Source organism: Oxyura jamaicensis, chromosome 5, assembly GCF_011077185.1.
Source record: "Oxyura jamaicensis isolate SHBP4307 breed ruddy duck chromosome 5, BPBGC_Ojam_1.0, whole genome shotgun sequence".
NCBI classification, from domain to species: Eukaryota; Metazoa; Chordata; class Aves; order Anseriformes; family Anatidae; genus Oxyura; species Oxyura jamaicensis.
Window position 1 is genome coordinate 24,084,510 of NC_048897.1, and position 19,953 is coordinate 24,104,462.

The window sequence follows — 19,953 nt, forward strand, 5'->3', positions numbered from 1 at the left end:
GGCAAGCACAGTTCCATTTTTTAAAATAAAAACCTGCATTAAATAGTTCCATCCTTTTAAGAGATGGGGTGAAGGATTATAGTACCATGGCAATGAAGTATTTTATAATTCATTATTTTTTTCCAAAGAACTCAGTTAAGAAGTGTGGTTAAAGTAAAGGTGTTCATAATGAGATTTTGGATGGAAAGACTTTGAAGGAATATGTGTTTTGTTTTGTTTGTTTGTTTTTTTTCAGAGAAAGCATAATAGAGTCTTTTAACACGGACATCAAAGATTTTTCCTATTAGGATGTCTTCTGGTCTGAGCTTTTCTGAACAAACTAGTGAAGCATCAATGTCTGCTTACCAGATCTTCTTGTATCTTGTAAGATACCTAGTTTATGAAAACAAATTTCAACAGTTTCCACTATCTCTGAGTATTGTTATAATAGCCTAAATGTGTGTGGCACTACCTTTGAGGCTTCGCATATTTGAGACCTAACTCCATTAAAATTCAAGTGCACGTGGAACTCACAAGCTTCTACATCAAAGTAAGAAAGGGCTCCTTTCTTCTCAAAATTTAGATCTTATAATAGTAACTATTAATGTCAGGAGGACTGCTCTCTGGAACAGTCACTGCTATATATGTGCACAGTATCAGGCCTTAATCTACAAGACTACATTCAGTGTTTGAAAGCCTGGTCCAACTGATGCTTGCAATGTAAATAATAATTTAAGTTGTATTGATGTATTAAAAATAAGTTCTCAAAAGTTTTCAGAATGCGTGGCCAAGATGCTTGTAAAGAAAGAACTCTGTGTGCAAATCACAACACCTTAATAACCCCTCCAGCATCACAGTTATTTCTGTAATAATCAAATACAAGCAAGCATTGAAATAATCATCTTCATTGTGATCCACAAGGAAACGGCAAATTTATGAAACTGAATGGAATCTGAATATAACTAGTAAAACTGGGAAATATGACCGCTGTTCTTGAGCAGAGAACCAATTTTGAAGATGGAAAGAACAGTATCAACAAACACAGTTCAGAAAATAAAGTCCCAATAGGTTTCTTTATGTATTGAATCAAACTACAAAATGACATTTGAGTCTTTGAGTTTAATTTTAAATTGCAAATTTGGCTGCTTAGCAGCTCAACACAATCACCAGTTCACATCAATACCATGTTTAGGAAATGTGATATGTACTTATTTAAACAATAACATTGTTACTTCAACTTGTTAGCCAAAGTTTTAAGGAATCTCTCTTCTAATTTCACTTTTTTTTTTTTTTTTTGTGAGATATATTTACTTTGTAATCACTAATGAAAGCTGAATTTTGGAAATAAGAACACAGCTGGCTGAATTCTAGAGGCATAAAAAATTGAGGTTTTAATTGAAAACGTATTTTACAGGAGAAATCAGACCTTCTTTGAATATTTCCAGTGAATAACTTTTCATTTTTTCTTTTCTTTTTTTTTTCTTTTTTTTTTTTTCTCCTCTCCATTGTAATGAGCAATTTTGATTCAGCTACTTCATGGAGCCAGCTATGCATGCAGTATTTCTAAATAAGAAGATCAATGTAAAATATGTTGAATTGAAATCCTAACGCATTGATATACTTCCGCTGATGTGAACCTCATTTTACACTTCTGACATCTTACGAACAATATAAAACTAGGCTAAAATATAAAAATATAAAAATAGGCTAAGTACTTCATATGCCAAAATTCTACCTGTGCTTGTGTTAATCAGTAAAGATAATATTACCTTCAGAACAGGTATAACACCAGTATGCCTGCACAGTTTTTTTGTTTGTTTGTTTGTTTGTTTTTTAGGTTAGGATCTGGAAACTAAGAATTACTACCAAATCTACAACTCAACTCCTAATGTATAACTTACTACTCTAAAGCTTATTCCTACAGAAAAGCCAAAGCTCTGCTGCCAGTGTGTTTCAGCAGAAAAGCTGTGATCTGCCAGAAAAGAGATGAAGAATATTTTACCTCATAAAGCAAACTTTCAGAGAAGAAAAAATAAAAAGATCAAAATAAATATAATGCCGCCATTTGTTCTTTCTGCTCTTCAAGCACTTCTTGTAAAGACCTCTATACTGCCAAGATAGAAATACAAATCTACAACACACAAGGAGTACATCTCTTCCCCTTTGCAGTGTGAAATTGTGAACAGCAGAGTCCACTTTTCCTTTATACATCTGCATTACCACACACTTAGAAGGCAGATCAGGATTTTGCTTTTATTTATGGGAAATAATAATCATTTAAAATAATAGGGAATTATTGTAAATGCACTTCTACACTGGACCAAATAAATAGATGGCAGTTAAAAAGGAGACGCAAATCAAGCCGACTCCTCTAAACACATGATGCCTATGCACAAAACTGCACTTTTTATTTTGACTTCTTCTCATTCTAAAACCTAAAGAAGTTTCTCACCTGGGAACAGACTAGTAAATATTTTCAGGTTACAGCAGACAGACAGACAAATAGGAGCAAACAAATAGTATCTTGGGGCTTCTGAATTGAGGTTAGTCTATGGCCTTAAGACCATAATAAGACCCAATGTTTCAGTGTCATCCTTAATCTGTCCCCCCTTCTATTCTAAGCAGTACTTTACACAATCACTTGCTAGTATGGGATTCTCCAGTTCTGAACAGAAACTTGGATAAACTTAAACATACAAAGACCAAAGATTACCCTTAGTATGTACATACGATTCTGAAATATTTATATTGATCTTTTATCCCATCCCTGGTTTCCTCTACCCAAGATCTAAAGTAGATTCTATCAATTCTGAGAGACATTTTAGATAAGGAGGTCATGGATGGGTCAGAGCAAGACCTTTGCTATTTAATGACCCTGTAGCTTGCCTTTTGCACAAGAGCTTAGGTTACTACCTTTTATACATTTTATTGTAGGACAAATAACTAACATGTCATCATGCACTCAGGCTCATGATTTTGTTTACAGCTGCTGCTCAAACACAAGAGGATCACTTTCCTGTGCAGCATATAAAAAACAAAGGGTATATAGTAATACACGGAAAAAATGGCTGTAAATTAAGATTTATCACACTTTATGTATGCATTAGTATGATTTCATATGTATAGTTTTACAAAATAAAAAGTAATACAAGACAATATAACTCCTTTTCATTCGTTAAATCTGGTATCTTGTCTCCAGCATCATTTATTACTCAGCCCCTGTGAGAAAGGAAAAACTTAACATTGGCTAATTATTTTTGGTACTTGCTTTGCTTTATTGGAGTGCTATATGGATACATCTTTGAAAACTGCGCCAATGTAAGTCTTAAGATGTGATGTTGGGAACATTTCTTTTATTCTTTTACACTGTAAAGCCACAGTGGGTGGTTACTTATAGAACTATGAGCAAAGTCCACTGAAGATTAGGGATTATATTATTAACAGAAACTAACACTAAAGGCTTCTTTGAACATTGCAGAAAACAGTTACTGGTTTATGTACGAAATAGTTTCAGATTTAGAATATCACATCTAAATTGAGAGACTGAATACAATGCATTAGTAGCACAAAGTTGCACCAGGGGAGGTTCAGACTGGACACGAGGAAAAGTTTCTTTACCATGAGGGTTATCAAACACTGGAAGAGGCTTTCTAGAGAGGTGGTTGATGCCCCTTGCCTGTAGGTGTTCAAGAGGCATTTGGGTAATGCCCTTCAATAACACTTTAACATCTGGTTAGCCCTGAAGTAGTCAGGCAGTCAGACTTGATGACTGAAGGTCCTTTCCAACTGAATGATCCTATTCTATTCTATGTTTGGAAATATGATTTATAGTACTGGATTATTATTTTATATGATTCATAGTGGCAAACGAAAGAGGGAAGACATATGAGGAGCAGTTGAAGTCATTTGGTTTGTTCAGCTTAGAGTAGAGCAGACTGAGGGGAGGCCTCATGGTGGCCTGCAGCTTCTTCATGAGGGAGAGTGGAGGGGCAGGTGCTGATCTCTTCTCTCTGGAGACCAGCAACAGAACTCAACGGAACAGCTTGAAGCTGTGATGGAGGCTGGATGTTTTAAAAAGGTTCTTCACCAAGAATGTGGTTGGGTACTGGAACAGGCTCCCCAGGGTCATGTCATTGAGCCTGTTGGCGTGCAAGAAAAATTTGGACAACACTCTCAGATACTTGGTTTGATTTTTGAGTGGTCCTGTGTGGAGCCAGGAGTTGGACTTGATAACTAATACTGTTTAATATCTTTATCAATGACATAGACAATGGGATTGAGTGCACCCTCAGCAAGTTTGCAGATGACACCATGCTGAGTGGTGCAGTTGGCACAACAGAAGTAAGGGATGCCATCCAAAGGGACCTGGACAAGCTGGAAAAGTAGACCCATGTGAACCTAATGAGGTTCAGCAACGCCAAGTGCAAGGTGCTGCACCTGGGTTGGGGCAATCCCAGGCATGAGTACAGTCTAGGAGAAGAACTCATTGAGAGCAGCCCTGCAGAGAAGGACTTGAGGGTTCTGGTGGATGAAAGGCTTGACACGAGCTAGCAGTATGTGCTTGCAGCCCAGAAGGCCAACTGCATCCTGGGCAACACCAGAACAGTGGCCAGCAGGTTAAGGGAGGGGACTGTCCCCCTCTGCTCTGCCCTTGTGAGGCCCCAGTTGGAATGCTACATCCAGGTCTGGGGGCCCCAGCAAAAGAAGGATGTTGATCTGATAAAGCAGGCCCAGAGGAAGGGCACAAAGATGATCGGAGGGCTAGAGTGCCTCTCCTGTGAAGAAAGGCTGAGAGCACTGGGGCTGTTGAGTCTGAAGAAGAGAAGGCTCTGGGAAGACCTTATTGTGACCTTTCAATACTTAAGGAGGGCTTATAAAAAGACGGAGAGCAACTATGTTGTGGACAGATAATAGCAGGACAAGGCAGAATGGTTTTAAACTAAAAGAGGGGAGATTTGGATTAGACGTTAAGAGGAAATTCTTCACTCAGAGAGTGGTGAGGCATTGGAACATAGAAGTCCATACAAGTTGTGGATGCCCCATCCCTGGAGGTGTTCAAGGCTAGGTTGGATGAGGCCCTGAGCAACCTAATCTAGAGGATGGCATGTCTGCTCATGGCAGTGCGGTTGGAATTAGATGATCTTCAATGTCCCTTCCAACCCAAGCCATTCTATGATTCTTGTCGGTCCTTTCCAACTCAGGATATTCTATGATTCCATAACATGTCACTAGCTCAGATGTTCAAAGTAGTACTACCATTAATATATTATTAAGGAGAATGAAAGAAAAACGAACCCGTGACTGGAGCAAGTAACAATGCCATTGATACCAATGAAGCTTATCATTACAGTTAATGGAGTTTTTGTTTTTTTAAGAATGTACTTTCCTGTATGAACAGCTTTTCTAACACTATTGTTGTTTCTACAGTATCTGTTTTGCTTATGTATCAGATTCTGTGGTTCTAAATACAACTATACTGATGAATCAATGTAATTTAGAACTCATTAATTTCTTGTCATGGGTTTAAAGCATGGCTATCACTTCTAAGGAGATAAGGAGCAAAATACCACAGAGCAGTCAGATTTCTAGAAGGCCACAGGATGTTTGCATAGATTTTTTTTTTTTATCTTTTACAACTTCAGAAGGTCCGTTTATTTCAGGATATATATTTCTGAAATACATATATCTGCGATCTGCCCCAGATCCATAAATTACTCCAATTTGGAGGTACTTTGGTGCAGCTTAGAAAACAATATAAAGTGCTGCAAAAGATTTACACTTGAAAAAAATTATAAATCATTTGCAGATCTTACTGTACTGTAAGTCCAAGAGGCTGTGTCACTGGGCAAGGAAAAAAAAATCCAGGAAGGCAAACAGTGATCAAGTAAATCAACCATGCAAAGTGAAATCTATCCTTTTAGAAGGAAAAACAGGTACCTGAAAGTGCATGGTATTTGTAACATATGAAGTTAATATAAGATGTGCAGAGGTACAATTACAGAATGGTTAAATGAAAAACATGGATGAGAGGGCCACATCAATAGAAAAGTCATGGTCACAGAAGTCCATTATCATGAAATAGGTGATTCTTTGCACAGAGTACAAAAGTGAGGACATGGAAGAAGTCTAGATGAGTGGTAGAATGATAATCCAGATTTAAAATAACCTGAAAACAAAACATTGCACAGTAAGCACCTGCAGTAAGTAGCACAGTAAGTACTATTCATCAGAAATAATACTTTTGATAACCTGAAGTAATAATATTGACTGACCTACTGGGAAGACAATTTCCACATATGAAATTGAAACAAAATATAAAACATTCAGACAAAAGATCTGAATTGACCACATCATCCCCAATGCCAAAGAGATGTTTATAGTGTATACAAACAGTTTGTTGATGTTTAAGATTGTCAAGTGTAATGTGATGCCAAGACAGATTCGAAGGCCATCAAATAAAAAGCAACAGACCTCCAAGGAATTTTTAGTGAGCAGATGAAAGTGCACACCAAACACAGTGTGAGTTTCTTAATGCTTAGAACTGAATGAAAGTTCAATAAACATATCTGCTTTGGTTAGAGATGTTTAGCATCTGTTAATAGGAGAGAAGGAAGAAACTCATCAGGTAAGGGGAACAAATGCCAGGATGCTCTTTGTTCAGTCTATCAAGGCATAAGTAGTGCCATTCTTGTGCTGGTGTTTACAGGTAATATGAAACATTCCAAAATTACTTCAGATACACAATACTTTGGAAAAGTATAACTGAATTAGAAGCAAGTCTTCTCAGGATAATTTTCTGGACAAGTATCGTTTTGCCTGTAAACATTCACTCTACTCCATGTATTACTTTGCTTTGAAACAATTTTTACTCAGAGTCACAGTATGTAAGAAATGGCACTCCTTGGTCTCCTTTCATTTGAACAGAGTCCAAGAAATCCTTAGTAACTGTTGTGAAAAGAACAACATACACACCACACAGGGTTGCCTTGTGAGGCAATGTTGTCAGTGAAAGGACAGCCTTACAGATACAGAAAGGTGGCACAACCAGTGCAACTGATGCAGCAAACTGGTACATCTGCTTGTTTCCTTCAATTCAGAAACAATACAAGGCTTGACTGGGTTCAAGATTCTGTCCCTTAGTAAACCAAGAACAGAATAAACTACTACTTCTGCTCGCAGCCCTGACAAAAACATGGCCACTTAAAGAGATCACTAAAAAATCCCACCAAACATGCCCACCAAAAATCATGCATGTTCTTATGTAATCAAACCTCATTTCCCTTAAACTAGGGACATAATCTTTCATTTAGAACAGATATATCAGACTCTGGAAGACTGCTATTCTAATGGGATTCTGGATGACTTGACTTTCAGTAAATGGCAAGTGTTACATTTCATCATTTATTCCCCTTGTTTTCCACCAGAGGAAAATACTGTATTATTAGCTTATGCTACATTTAAGGAATTATTGTAACTTTTGTATACTGCTACAAACTAAGATATTTTTGTTAATGAATACAAATATATATTAGTGCAAAAGCATCAATTACCACCAAGTGAGAAGATAACTTATTAAGAATGTAGTTGCCACTTTTTGGAGACACTATAACTTTAGCAGAAAGGAATGCAAAAAGTTAACATTCAAGTGGAACATGGACGGAGTTATTTCTGCTGGATTTGTACGTGGCCTCATTTTAGTGTTCATTTACAACATGATGCACTGGCTTATACTGAGATCTTCTGAGGTGTTCTGTACTGCTTCATAATACCAGCCATAAAGTGACTACTCATGTTTCTAGCATGGATAAGAGCTAAGCAGACTTGGGTCTAACCTCAGTGACAACCTGTAAGACCTTGTGATTTGGGTGCAGCACAAGCAAAGGCTCTGTTCAATGGTAATTAAGACTGCAACTGTACCTACTCTGTCTGCTAAAGTGTCTAGGAAGGACCAACTGAAGAAAAACGTTTGTGCATTCTTATCCAGAGTGTCAGCAGCGTGTTCCAGGTTTTACTAGGTCTTTTATTTCCATCTCCACTATGTACTTAAAAGCAAAGACTATTCAAATTTAGCAAACCTCCACTCTAAACATGGAAGAGTGATCTCATACACTTTATAACAGTTTTATTGGCAGTGCAGCAAATTTGTCTTTCAAAAATCCCAGGCATTCAAAAGCAGCATACACACTACTTTTGGGTAGCTACTGGAGAGTGCAATGAATGCATTACGTAATTTTTATATAAACTGAAATGGACAGCTCTCCTGAGAGAGCAAGCACCACCTTTCTTAGGAGGCTCTTGTACAAAGTTAGAGACTGTAGCTTGCTTTGATAAATCCTCTAGTGTTTTATCCACATATGAGTTATTGGCAGAATAGCATGAAGAACCTTTCAGGATTAGTTGTAAAAACGTATTATTTGCTGGAGGTAACCCGCAAGCCTCTTAACTGCTCCTATTGCTCTTGAAATGTTCCTGTAGCTTCAATAAAATAGAAACAGATCATAAGCAAATGCAAGGGCAGAGAGTATCTGCTCCCACTAAGCAGCACATCTGCAATCTACTTTTCCTCCTCTCCTACTTCCAAGATGTAGCTGGCATCCCAATCTTCAATCACACCTATAAATTCATTTGCAAATGGGGTTGCAGTCCCTTTTATATATAGCAACATGTGACATCCTGAATGAAAAGCATAATTGCCTTATGGTTAACTCCAGAGAATGAGCTCTTAAACTGAGCTTTCAGAGGCTGATATTCTCTATTAGATAGGCATATTGGCCAGAGGAATTTACTGCAAAATGCAAGGGAAATGGGTGGATTGTTCAACATAATATTGGTGAGCTGCTTCATTAAAAAACAAACAAAACCCACAATTCCGGAGCAAGCACAATATTTTGAAGCATCTTTTATCATATGACTGACAAAGAGTAACACCATGTCAACAAGAAGTTCAACAGCAAGTTTTAAACTTTTCAGGGACTAACATCTAGTTACACTGTAGACTACATATTGGAGAAAGGTGTAATAGCCACTTCACCACTAGATAGCATAGCTATTCATGTTAGCTGTAAAATATTGTTAATCAGCAACTGAACTGTTTTCTATCACTTAAACAGTATTGCAGTTAATAATGGTATAACAGATGAAATGTCTGAAGTCAGCAGAGATGTGTTCTGGATGTGACTGGCACTTGCCATGTTCACAGGTTTCCAATAAATCGACAAAATCTCTGCTGCCTTATATAAAATGATTATTGAAATATTGAAAGGCTTTTCTCTCATTCTTCTAGGATGCAATTAATGACTATAATAAATGTAAAAAGTTGTATGCTAAACTGGAATTTGAATAGAAGTGATGAGATTTGAATCTCCCAGTTTCCTATCACCGGTTCAGGCAAGTTTCTCTGGATTATGAAATATTTCAAAAGCATGTGGTTCTGTCAGAAGCAAATCAGATGCTTTATAGACATGAATCAGCTCTAAACACATGAAAATGAAGCTCTGAAACTTCAGCCCCAAAGCTCTAAACAATAAAACAATGTTAGAATTACTAGACATAGGCCACAACTACTATCTTCTGAAAGCAGCCTTTTATTCAATAACCACTACTGTATGTCTAAATAGGATGGATACTCCATGTGTTTCAACATTAAGAAACATTCTAAATTTCATGTTCAAGCTTTTTAAAAAGTATTTTAAGCTTTCATGACATCATATCTTTCTGGGATTATGCTCTTCGTGAATGACATGTTGACTGGATTTTGTTCTTGTGGTTGGCATATTATAGCAGGTATGGAAAAATAGTTTCCAAGAATCTTGGGAATTCTGGGAATCAAATCAGAGATTAACACAATTTATGAAGGGCATCAGGAAGTACTAAAAGTCTTCTAGAGTGGCTTTTTCATGGGCATCCTCACTGGATTATCTGCAAAATACTATGCACTATAGATTTCCTGCCCTTGACACAATTCTTATGTGCCAGCAGAAATGAGGTGTTAACAGCTATAATTGCTTTATGACACTACTGCAGACAAATTTCTGATGGATCTTGCAGGCCAGTTTCTTGCCCATTGCTCTAAATTTATTATGTTATTAATTAAACCATGGAAGCATTTAGGATGAATTCTACAGAAAGCGACAACTAAAAAAATTGCTTAATCAGAAAAACAAAATTGTAAAAGAAAAAAAGGACAATGATAATCAAAGATTACCATCCTAACAGTTCTGAAGAAGATAAATAACCTTTACAAGTTCTAATGACAGTATACTTGGCTGGAATAAACTGATTAAGTCACTAAAGGGCACCTGATTTTTGTATCACCATGAAACGGACTCTCCTCCATTCTGAGTTTGGCTTGAAAGTAAATTACTGTCTCTTTGTTGTTTAAAGCAGATTAACAGCTGCTTTAGAAAGAACGTACCTCCCAATTAAAAATTACAAAATAAATCAGGCCTGTGAAAAAAAGAATTCACATCTCCCTATTTTCCATTCAAATCCCGTTAAACATTTTCTAAGAATTTTCACATTATTTGTCCCTCAAGACTTATTTCTTACTCTTTTTCAACAGAGTAAAGAGGACATTCACATAGGCAATATGTTTCTTTATAAAAATATATTACTTGGAGCTCTGTATTTCGAAAATACACACTATAAAGCCAACAATAAAATGATCCACAACAATATTTGAATACTAATGAAAAAAATATCAATTCCTCAACTGTTGTATGTTTAATTGAATCTGATATTTCAGTGTATTGTGGGAATACATTTATCAGAATCAGTAGAGACCAAATGTTAATTATGAAGGCCAAGCACAAATGAATAATCTTACGTATAGACTCTAACACATCAGAACTGCAAAGTACTCTGCAGATCTTATTTTATGAGAATGTACTAAGAGTGCAAATGTATAGGCCCTTAGGAAGCAATTATCCCTAAAAGATTTAGCTATAATTCAATCTGAAATATTATAAGAGATTTTTTTTAAATGGTTTCACAAAGAAGAGGATTATTTTACTTCAGCTATGGAAATAGGAGCCCACATGCTTCCCTGAATGACCTCTGTGCAGTTGTGGGCATTGCCTAGAGTGAAGATTTGAAATCAGTCTTGTCATGCAATTAATATAATCCCCTATGACCAATAAGGATATTATAAAAATTAGGAGTAACGATTTGGCATTGTTGGACTGCATGGCCCACATCACTATAAGGAACGTTCTATCCCATAAATACATTAAATACAGAAATTTTAAATCACATCATATTAATACATCTGACAGAGGTGTCTTACCAAAGATGTACAGATGTTATATCAAACAGTAAGATGAACTGGCATATTATAGATCTATATACCACACCTTATGCGTCCTGTATTTTATTTGACACATGATCCTCGGGTGTGACATGGGATGTAAAAGTATGTAAAAATGGAAGTATGCAGAGTGCTTACATCGTTTTTGCTATTCCCTGATCCTACATCTGTCCAGGTTACTGCCAGCACGCCTCTCCTGAAGGTAAAAACAGTCTCTCCTTTGCTTTATTTCACTCAGGAGTCTATGTGCTGTTGCTGCCTCACAACACGGTAGAAACAGCCCCATGAACTAATATAACTAAAAATAAAGTCAAAATCTTGCATTTTGTTTTAACTGTTAGACCGTAACATATGTGGAAAGAAATAGGTTTCTTGTGGATACCGGCCTTACACTTTTTTTTTTTTCCTTCTGAGCAATTCACAAGCGTGAAGTTATTTTAAAAAATTAAGAAAGAATTAGTAACACATATGGTTTTGTTGTTAAGAGTATTTCAGGACACTGCAGAGTCCTGAAACTCACCTTTTATCATAAATTTTTATGCCATCCTTAATCTAGCCGATCCTTATTACAGTATTTTTATCCAGTTAAGACTAAAAGTATCCTTATACCACATTTGATGTTTGCACTTCCACTGCTCCCTAAAGCAAATCTAAAGCAAATCAAGTTCCTCATCTGCCACCTATCACCAAAATACATCTTTTGCCAAACTATATCAGAGAACATCCATTAATTTAAGAGAGTAGGGAAAAGTGATTTTTTTTTTTTAAATACTTATTTAATAGATTTTTTCCTGGATGGACATAGAATGAGGATCTGGACTCCTCCTGCAGGAATATAAATGCTTATATCTGAGTTAACATAGCACAGTTTCTCACTTGCATGTGGAGATGGTTAAAGCAGTCAGTTGTTTGGATCACGGTGAAAATAAAAATAATTTTGCTGATATTTAACCCTGCACCACAGAGACAAACAGCCTGTTATATTTCTCTGAAAATGGTCAGATGACCCAAAGGATGACCAGCAGCAGCATCCCCCAAGAGGGCTGCTCAGGTCTGTACACACAACTTGTGAATAGCACCCCCGACAGCTACTGAGCGTGTACACAAGGAAGGATGAGGCAGCTGAGGAGAGCAGGATTCCCCAGGGGAGGCGTGTGCCCAGAGCCCACATTGCACCACCTGGCAGGAAGCTCCTGAGGGGAGCTCTGCTGCCAACAGCACCAGGACCAAGCACCATCCAGGCCCAGAGTGCCGGTCTGACCCCTGGCTAAAGAAGTGCTGACCTGACTTTCATCCCTACCAGCCAGTCTGTATTTTCCAGGTTGTAGCTGCACTAAAAATGGATGAGAAGCTTTTCATTTAGATAACTGCTTAGGTCAGGATGAGTGTTGATATGCTGCATATCAATGCTGCCTATTATTGCCAGTAATTCATATAGGCATTTCACAGTTTTCAAGGTCAAGAATTCAACTTAACCAAGCAGCCTTTAAAAAAGTACTCAGATGGCCCTGTCCTCACTGTAGACAACAGTAATATGAACTGAGACAAACTTTAGAGAGGTACAACATTAATAAAGTAGAACTTTACCAGAAATTTAAAAGCATTCCTTTTTTGTTTTCTTCCTCCCCCAACTCTCTCATCTCTAAAAGACTACGACCAATTAACCTCTAACTTTGAAAAAAAAAAAATCAAAAAATGCCTGTGAGAGCCAGAAATTAAATTCTTTAAAGATTAGGTGCTGGGAGAGCAATATCAGGCTTAGGATGAAATCCTAGTAACACTCTCAACTATTAAGTCACTTCTTGCTCTGAAAATACAATTATTCTGTAAGCATTATGTCAGACAATATTAAATGTAAAAGTGTACTCTCAATAAAGCATTGATATTTTCTGAAGGAAAGAGTCTGGGCATAACATTTTCAATGACACCGGAAAAACAAGTCAGCACGCAATTAATGTAAAAAAAATATTATTTACTATAAGTAGCATGCTTGGCAAGCATGAACTTTTAGTGATACCAGATTCAAAACAATACTATTATTACAGTTAGAAATAGCTCTATACATTTATGATCTCTATTTCTTGTCATCTGAGAATAGATTGCTTTCAATATTACTCACCTGATTTTGTAATATTCACCATGGATTCTGATGGCAATTATAAGCCCATAGAACATACAGCATTTTTATGTCATGCAGCCTCTCTGTTTATTCATTGTACTTTTTTTTTTTTAAACTGAGAAACGTCAAACTGCACACAGATTTACCTTAATTCCTATATCTGGCATTGCTTGAGTTGTTGCATGAATAATGATGTTTTCCCAACATTAAAAAATGAAAAAGGAAGAAGGAGGCAGAGGAAAATCTGTGTATAAATGAGATATGCTTGGATCTTACTGCCTACATCAAACAGTTTTAAAATGACAACACAGTATCAACAAAGCAACTTCTGCGTTTACATTGTCTCTCCACTATCCATAAAAGAGATTTTAAAGACTATAGTGGTTGAATAGGCGTGCACAATACTTGTACATCTTACCTGGTATTTTCTCTTATTCTGGCTAGCAGTGAGACTGCTGGTTATGTAGCTATCAATTCCTCTGACGTTACAATTTCCCTTTCTCAAAGCAGCAATAACCTGTCACTTTACACTGTCCTTTCTCTGACCCTCTCCCGCCTCTCCGCTCATTTTTATTCTTATTGACAAGACTTATTATTCCTCCTCCCAATTCCAACTAGCTACCCTTTTGCAAATAGTAGTATCAACTATGTGGTCACTAGTAGTATAGGTCAACAATGTTATTAATATAGTACACACTGCTGGGAGCAGATCAAATAGCCATGCTTTAAAATATTAGTTTTGCAAAGGTACCGTGAGGCAAATAGTTGTAGTTTTCTTCACATTATAAAATGTAGTGCAAGGACAGACTCCAAGAATCTAGTGTTAATTATCAGCCCAATAATTTTGAGTATATGTTATTTTTTCTTTCATTTTTTTTCTTACACAAAATAAAATAAAACCATAACAGAAGGATGCTGTATCTGTGTTTAAAGAAGGGGTTGTTGGCAAACACCATAGCTCACTTCTGCCGAAATGTACACAACTGATATATGCAGCCCAGAAAGCTGGCACCAGGGGCTTACAACCTTAATTTGCCTGCAAGAAGAAATGGAGATTTACCTTCAGAGCACGTTCTTGATTGTTTTCAGCAGTCAGATGTCTCGTGTTGTTTGCTGAAGTCTGGTTCTGCTCTTTCAGATGATGAAGCTCCTGCTCTAGCCGTTTGCACTGCAACGAGGGAAGAATCCCATTAAGTAGAGGAGTGTGGGCATATTTCTTTTCAACAAGCCAAATGAATTAACGTAAATAACCCCATCACCATTTCTGCAGTAGAGAAAGCATCAGACAAAAGCATGTTACAATCCCAAAACAGCACTAGAGCTACATTTTTAAAATGTGCAGCATTATTCAGTTTCCTCCTAGTCCAACTGTATGTCAAAAAAAGCAAAGTTAGTATCAGATAAAGATATTTTGCATAATGTTTTAAGAAGCCTTAAAATTGCAAAGGTATAGGGATGAAATTCTGATCCTAGTTATGCCAATATAATACCATATTTTGGCTTTTATGTATTGAGTGATTATCAATGAAGCAATACATACTTCTTAGAAAAGCAAGCAAATTAAACACCCTCCTCCCAACCAGCCTTTTATAAGAAAATACGTGTGTAATTTTTATACTTGTATTTTTTTACGTTGAGATTATTCTAATTTTCAAGTACACAACACATGTTGAAATAAAAGAAATTTTAAGATTGTTTTGATTAAATATTTAATTTAATGACAAAGAATGAAAAAATTAACATTTGCTACTGTGTGCATACACAGATATACTTACTGTGGTCAGCTGAGCACCTATTTTAAAGGTCAGCAAATCGTAAACTAAATTATATTTCACTGTATTTTACAGTAACCATAAGAGACCTTACACAGTTACTTTGGTTTAAAGGAGTAATTAGTAATTAGCAGCAGACAATGCATTGTTTTATGTTAAAAAAAAAAGTTTTATAAACACAAACAAACAAAACCTGGATGAAGGACCAGGAAGACATACAGAAGCAGCTCTTGGACAGCTCTAGGCAAAGATACAACATTAACAGGAGCATTTTAAAACAATATATTGCAAGGAAGTAGTTTGGATTTCACCATCAAAAAAAAGAATCTGCTAAACCTGGCTGGGACAGAAGAAAATTCATTGATAATGAATATTTTAATAAATACCTTCCGAAAACACTAGTAAGAGAGGAATGAGAATTATGATATAATGCCCACATGAGCACTGTTAACTCAAATTAAAGACTTGAATATTTCAGTCTCTTTTGCTACATTGGTGACTCTGGACAGCACAGAACAGAGCTTACTAACAAGTGCATGCAACATATTCTGACAATTTTGTATTCAGGACAAGGAAACACAGCTGATGTTAACTCTAAACAAAAATTATTTCAAAGGTAACAAATCTCCCTGGAGTAGTGCATTCTCTCAGTGAGAGTTATAAAGTTCCTTAAAGCAGTTTCATTTTTATAGCAATAAAATGAGAAAAAGACACTTACAAAATAAGGAAATCCAGATAAAAATGTTAAGATATATTTGACTGCAAATATTTTTATAAACTTGAGGTACTTAATTATATTATTATATATATATAACTTAATATATATATTAACACTTAATATATAATACATATATAATATATACTTAATTATACTTAATATATATATTATATATACCTAACAAAAAACATAAATCACAGCTGTAATTCTGCAATGAACAGCATAAAAATTGTTTCTGCAGGCATGAAAAACAAGGTCCTAGGAAAATTACTAAAAACTAAATCCAAATTATGCTGTTTTTTTTTTTTTTTTTTTTTTTTTTCCCCCCTCTATATTTTTTTTTTCTCTAGCATACAGGATCTAAACATCATTAAGTAAAGAAAATCAATCTACTTCTTCAGACATTCTTCATGACACTCCTGTTGCTATGTAATATCAGCAGGCCTCTCACCTTTCTGCTTTGCCAATGCTCTTCTTTAAAATACTGCTCTGTAATTCCCAATTTGGCAGTATCACAGGTTTCTTATAGGAAGTATTTTATAAAAAAGGCCAAAATCTCAACTTATCTTTATAACAAGGATTTATACTATTCTCATAAAAAAAAAAAAAAAAAAAAAAAGTGAAAATATGCTAAGAGCAAAGTCTAGCTACAGGACACGGCAGAAAAAAGATCTTGATGTGTAGGGCTGGTTGCACAGCTAAGAGAATGGGCACCATCTTACCCTGCTCTCCATTTCACTCCTGTTAAGTCAGAACACTGAAATAAACAGCACAGGGGGATCCTCATACCATGCAGCAGCATAAAGACACAACAGAAGTAACATAAAACAGATGTGCATCCCTATCAACTCAGCCTTTGCACACTACATCAACCTTGGTAGCATACTGTAATTCACCCTTAACTTCATTCTCAATAAGAATGTTGATATGTGAAAAAAAAATAAAAAATGGGTATACTCAATATGTATACTGCTTGAAACCATTTTGAGGGTATCATTGAAAGAAGTGGTGATCTCATTTAACCTTTGCACATAAGTGTCTTAATATGTTGGAAACAATGGATTTACAGAAGATGTCACAAATGAATTATGAATCCAGATGTATTTATTCCTGGCTGTCTTGGAAGCAAAATCTTTAAACATCCTGCTAGTGAAAAGTATTAAATAATACTCTTAAACAGCAATATTGTGTTACTACTTACTAACTTTTTACAATTTACAACACTTTTATACCTGAACTGATTTTTAACCATTAACAATAGCATTCTAAAAACAAGTGCTCTTTCACAAGAACAAGAACATACAATATTTCTTTGAATCTTGCTGTAAAAAAAAGTTTTAAAAATAGAATTTTAAACAATGCAGTCCTTCTATTCATTTCAGCCAACATTTTTTGAATTCTGTGTCATTAGTTGTTAGTAAGATCCAATAAAAATAGATGTCCTTCAGAAGAAGATGTGTTTTTATTGGTTCACTCCACGGCTTTAAAATGCCAACAGCTGCAAGTAAGAAACTGGATTTCCTTCTAAAAACATATATAAAAATACTTTTTGGAGCACAGTGAATTGAAGCCATCGTCCAATTCAGTACTAGCAAAAAGGAAATGTCAGATGTATCCTTTTAAGAAAGCTGAAAGCTAAAGGAAGTGTTTCATTTTAAGTATTATAAATATGAATACCTAAACCAGTCACCTCAAACCTGCGAAAATTCGTACTTGCAAGACATTCAGATAGAATTCTCTTAAAGTTAGAAGCAAAGTATTTTGTGCAACACAGGTTTCTTAGACATTGTGATCTGAGGTGTAAATCACAAACTTATGAAAGACCGGACAGTAATTGAGAAAACTGCTACTCTATCTCAGATACTTTAAGTACTGCAAAGAATATGAAAACAGCATAGATCGATGTCAAGAATATGCCTTGATCAGAACACTGAAGACTTTGCCAAGAAAAGGTTATTAAAGCCTTGGAAATGGTAGCATGTGATTTTTACAGTTTTCACACTAACAATTCACCAAGAATCAGCCTCATCGCACAGATGTGTTCAGAGCCCTGCAGACATAGAGGCAATCCTGATCGGGGAAAAAAACAAAACAAAACAACAAAACAAGGAAAAAAGGAAAAAAAAGTCCTCTCTCTTCTTTCAAAACCTAATGTTTATTCCCCTCTCTGAATATACACTTTCCCTCTAAAAGTCTCCCACCTAAGCTAGCCTTATTCTGATGATAAGATACTTACCAGGCAGCGAACATCTTTACTCCAGGTGTTTGTTAAGCGATCATCAGTGCCCATCTGCACAGATTTCACTAGACTGTCATCCCTTCCCAGCAACAGGCACTCAATCTTCTCTTTAACCATATTTTCACTGTACAAACTAGTTTCTCCCTTTTAAATGCACCATGTCTTTCCAGACAAATACCCCAATACCCAGCACAGCATATATCACAAGCAGCTAGACACAAAATGAAAAGCAAAACATGTGACATACCAAAAAATAAAAAAAATAAAAAAAAATTGACTCAGACAGGAAAGAAAGGATAGACAGAAAGAACTTCTTCTCTCCATCTTCCAATTTAAACCATTAGACAAACTTTTTTAAAAAAATAAAAATCAGCTGATATGATTTGGCAGAACCTGGATGTTCAAGACAGGCACCAGTCTGACCCTCAGCAGGTGCTGACTTCTTTCAGTGATGGCGGGAGACCTGAGATCACCATGGGGGAAAAATGCAGACAAACAGCAAAAAGGAGCACCTACTAATAGGGATGCTGATCAAGAAGGTCAAGAAGTGGACCTGGACCAGCAGAATACCACAGCGTAAAGTCCTGGAGGCTCACACAGGAAGAGACTCTTAAAAGATGGTCCTAGTTCCAGGTACACAAAAGGAGCAAAGATGGAAGATAGAAAAATCAATGCAGATAACCACTTAATAGTGTTTGGCCTTTACTAGAAAATGAGGTTGCATTAACATATCAAACACAACTTTAGCACTTGTATAAACAAATCATCTTAAACATGCTGTCAGCTTATCAGCATTTTCTTCTTTGACTTCCATCTACAACATATTAACATGGTGTTACGGTGTCTGCCATGTCTACGCAGATTGATGAGTAATTTTTGGTCATTACTTAATGTGATTCTTCGGTAATGTGTTTTAATATTAAAAAGTAAAGAGATTATACAACAATAAAGACAAATCCACAACCAATTGGAGAGATAACATTAATAGGGAAAAAGATGGAATATGGAAAAGTGTTAACATTGAGCAGAGAACCCCACTGTCCCACAACAATTTGGTCATTTGCCAGTTTATTTATGTGAAGATAACACCTATCCCTACAGACCTCACGTAGAAGCATATTTAACTCTGAGTTACTCAGGTCAATCAGGCTGTTCACATGCTTTGAAACAGGCTTCAGTGTTTTGCTATACTTGTGACCCAGGCTCTCATCTCAGTTACATTGGGTAGGTTGGTCATTTTGTGTTTCAGTGCAGATTTGACCAAAAGAAAGTGTACTGTACCACCCATTGGCTGAGAAATCAATGAAATGGCTGGTTAAGTGCAGAGTAAGTTGAATATAACTGACCTGTACTACCAACTTACTACAAATACAGTCTTGGTGGCTATTTAATCCTGTAACTTCTAAGCTTGCTTTTAATATTACTGTACAACATACAATATTTTCCTTAGTCTCCATTAAAAGGAACTAAAATTAGTCCCTTCTGAGGTTATGGCGATATGTTAGCAAAATAAAAGAATCAACTTATGTAATTTATATGTTAGGAAAAAAAAATAATACAGTTTCAGTTAATGCAGATTTGAGGGTCAAAGTCTAATGAAACAAACTTACTTGGACTAATATGAGGCCAAATTTTGCACAATTGTTTCCTGAATTATTTCCTGGAAGTACTGCAATATGCTTTTTCTATTCTTGTATTCTTGAAGTCCTGATTGTTGTCTGAGAATGGGGTCATGGTGGTGAGCTGGGTGGGTCTTTGGTCTGATCTGATCCAATCCAGTCAGTCTTAAGTACTTTCTATAGTTTAATAATAGATCTAGTA

The 19,953-nt window shown here is 36.0% G+C and overlaps 1 protein-coding gene across 13 annotated transcripts in view; it reads right to left on the reverse strand.

Annotated features, from left to right (window-relative positions):
* Positions 1 to 19,953, reverse strand: part of MIPOL1 (mirror-image polydactyly 1) — a 190,167-nt gene that overhangs the window by 85,867 nt on the left and 84,347 nt on the right. For all 13 annotated transcript variants that reach the window (XR_004751180.1, XM_035326968.1, XM_035326966.1 and 10 more), the window contains one exon: positions 14,464 to 14,571. Coding sequence is in view for 12 of the 13 variants with exons in the window: in XM_035326968.1 (XP_035182859.1) it covers positions 14,464 to 14,571 (108 nt within the window). In the remaining variant the exon portion in view is untranslated. The remainder of the gene's footprint in view (positions 1 to 14,463; positions 14,572 to 19,953) is intronic.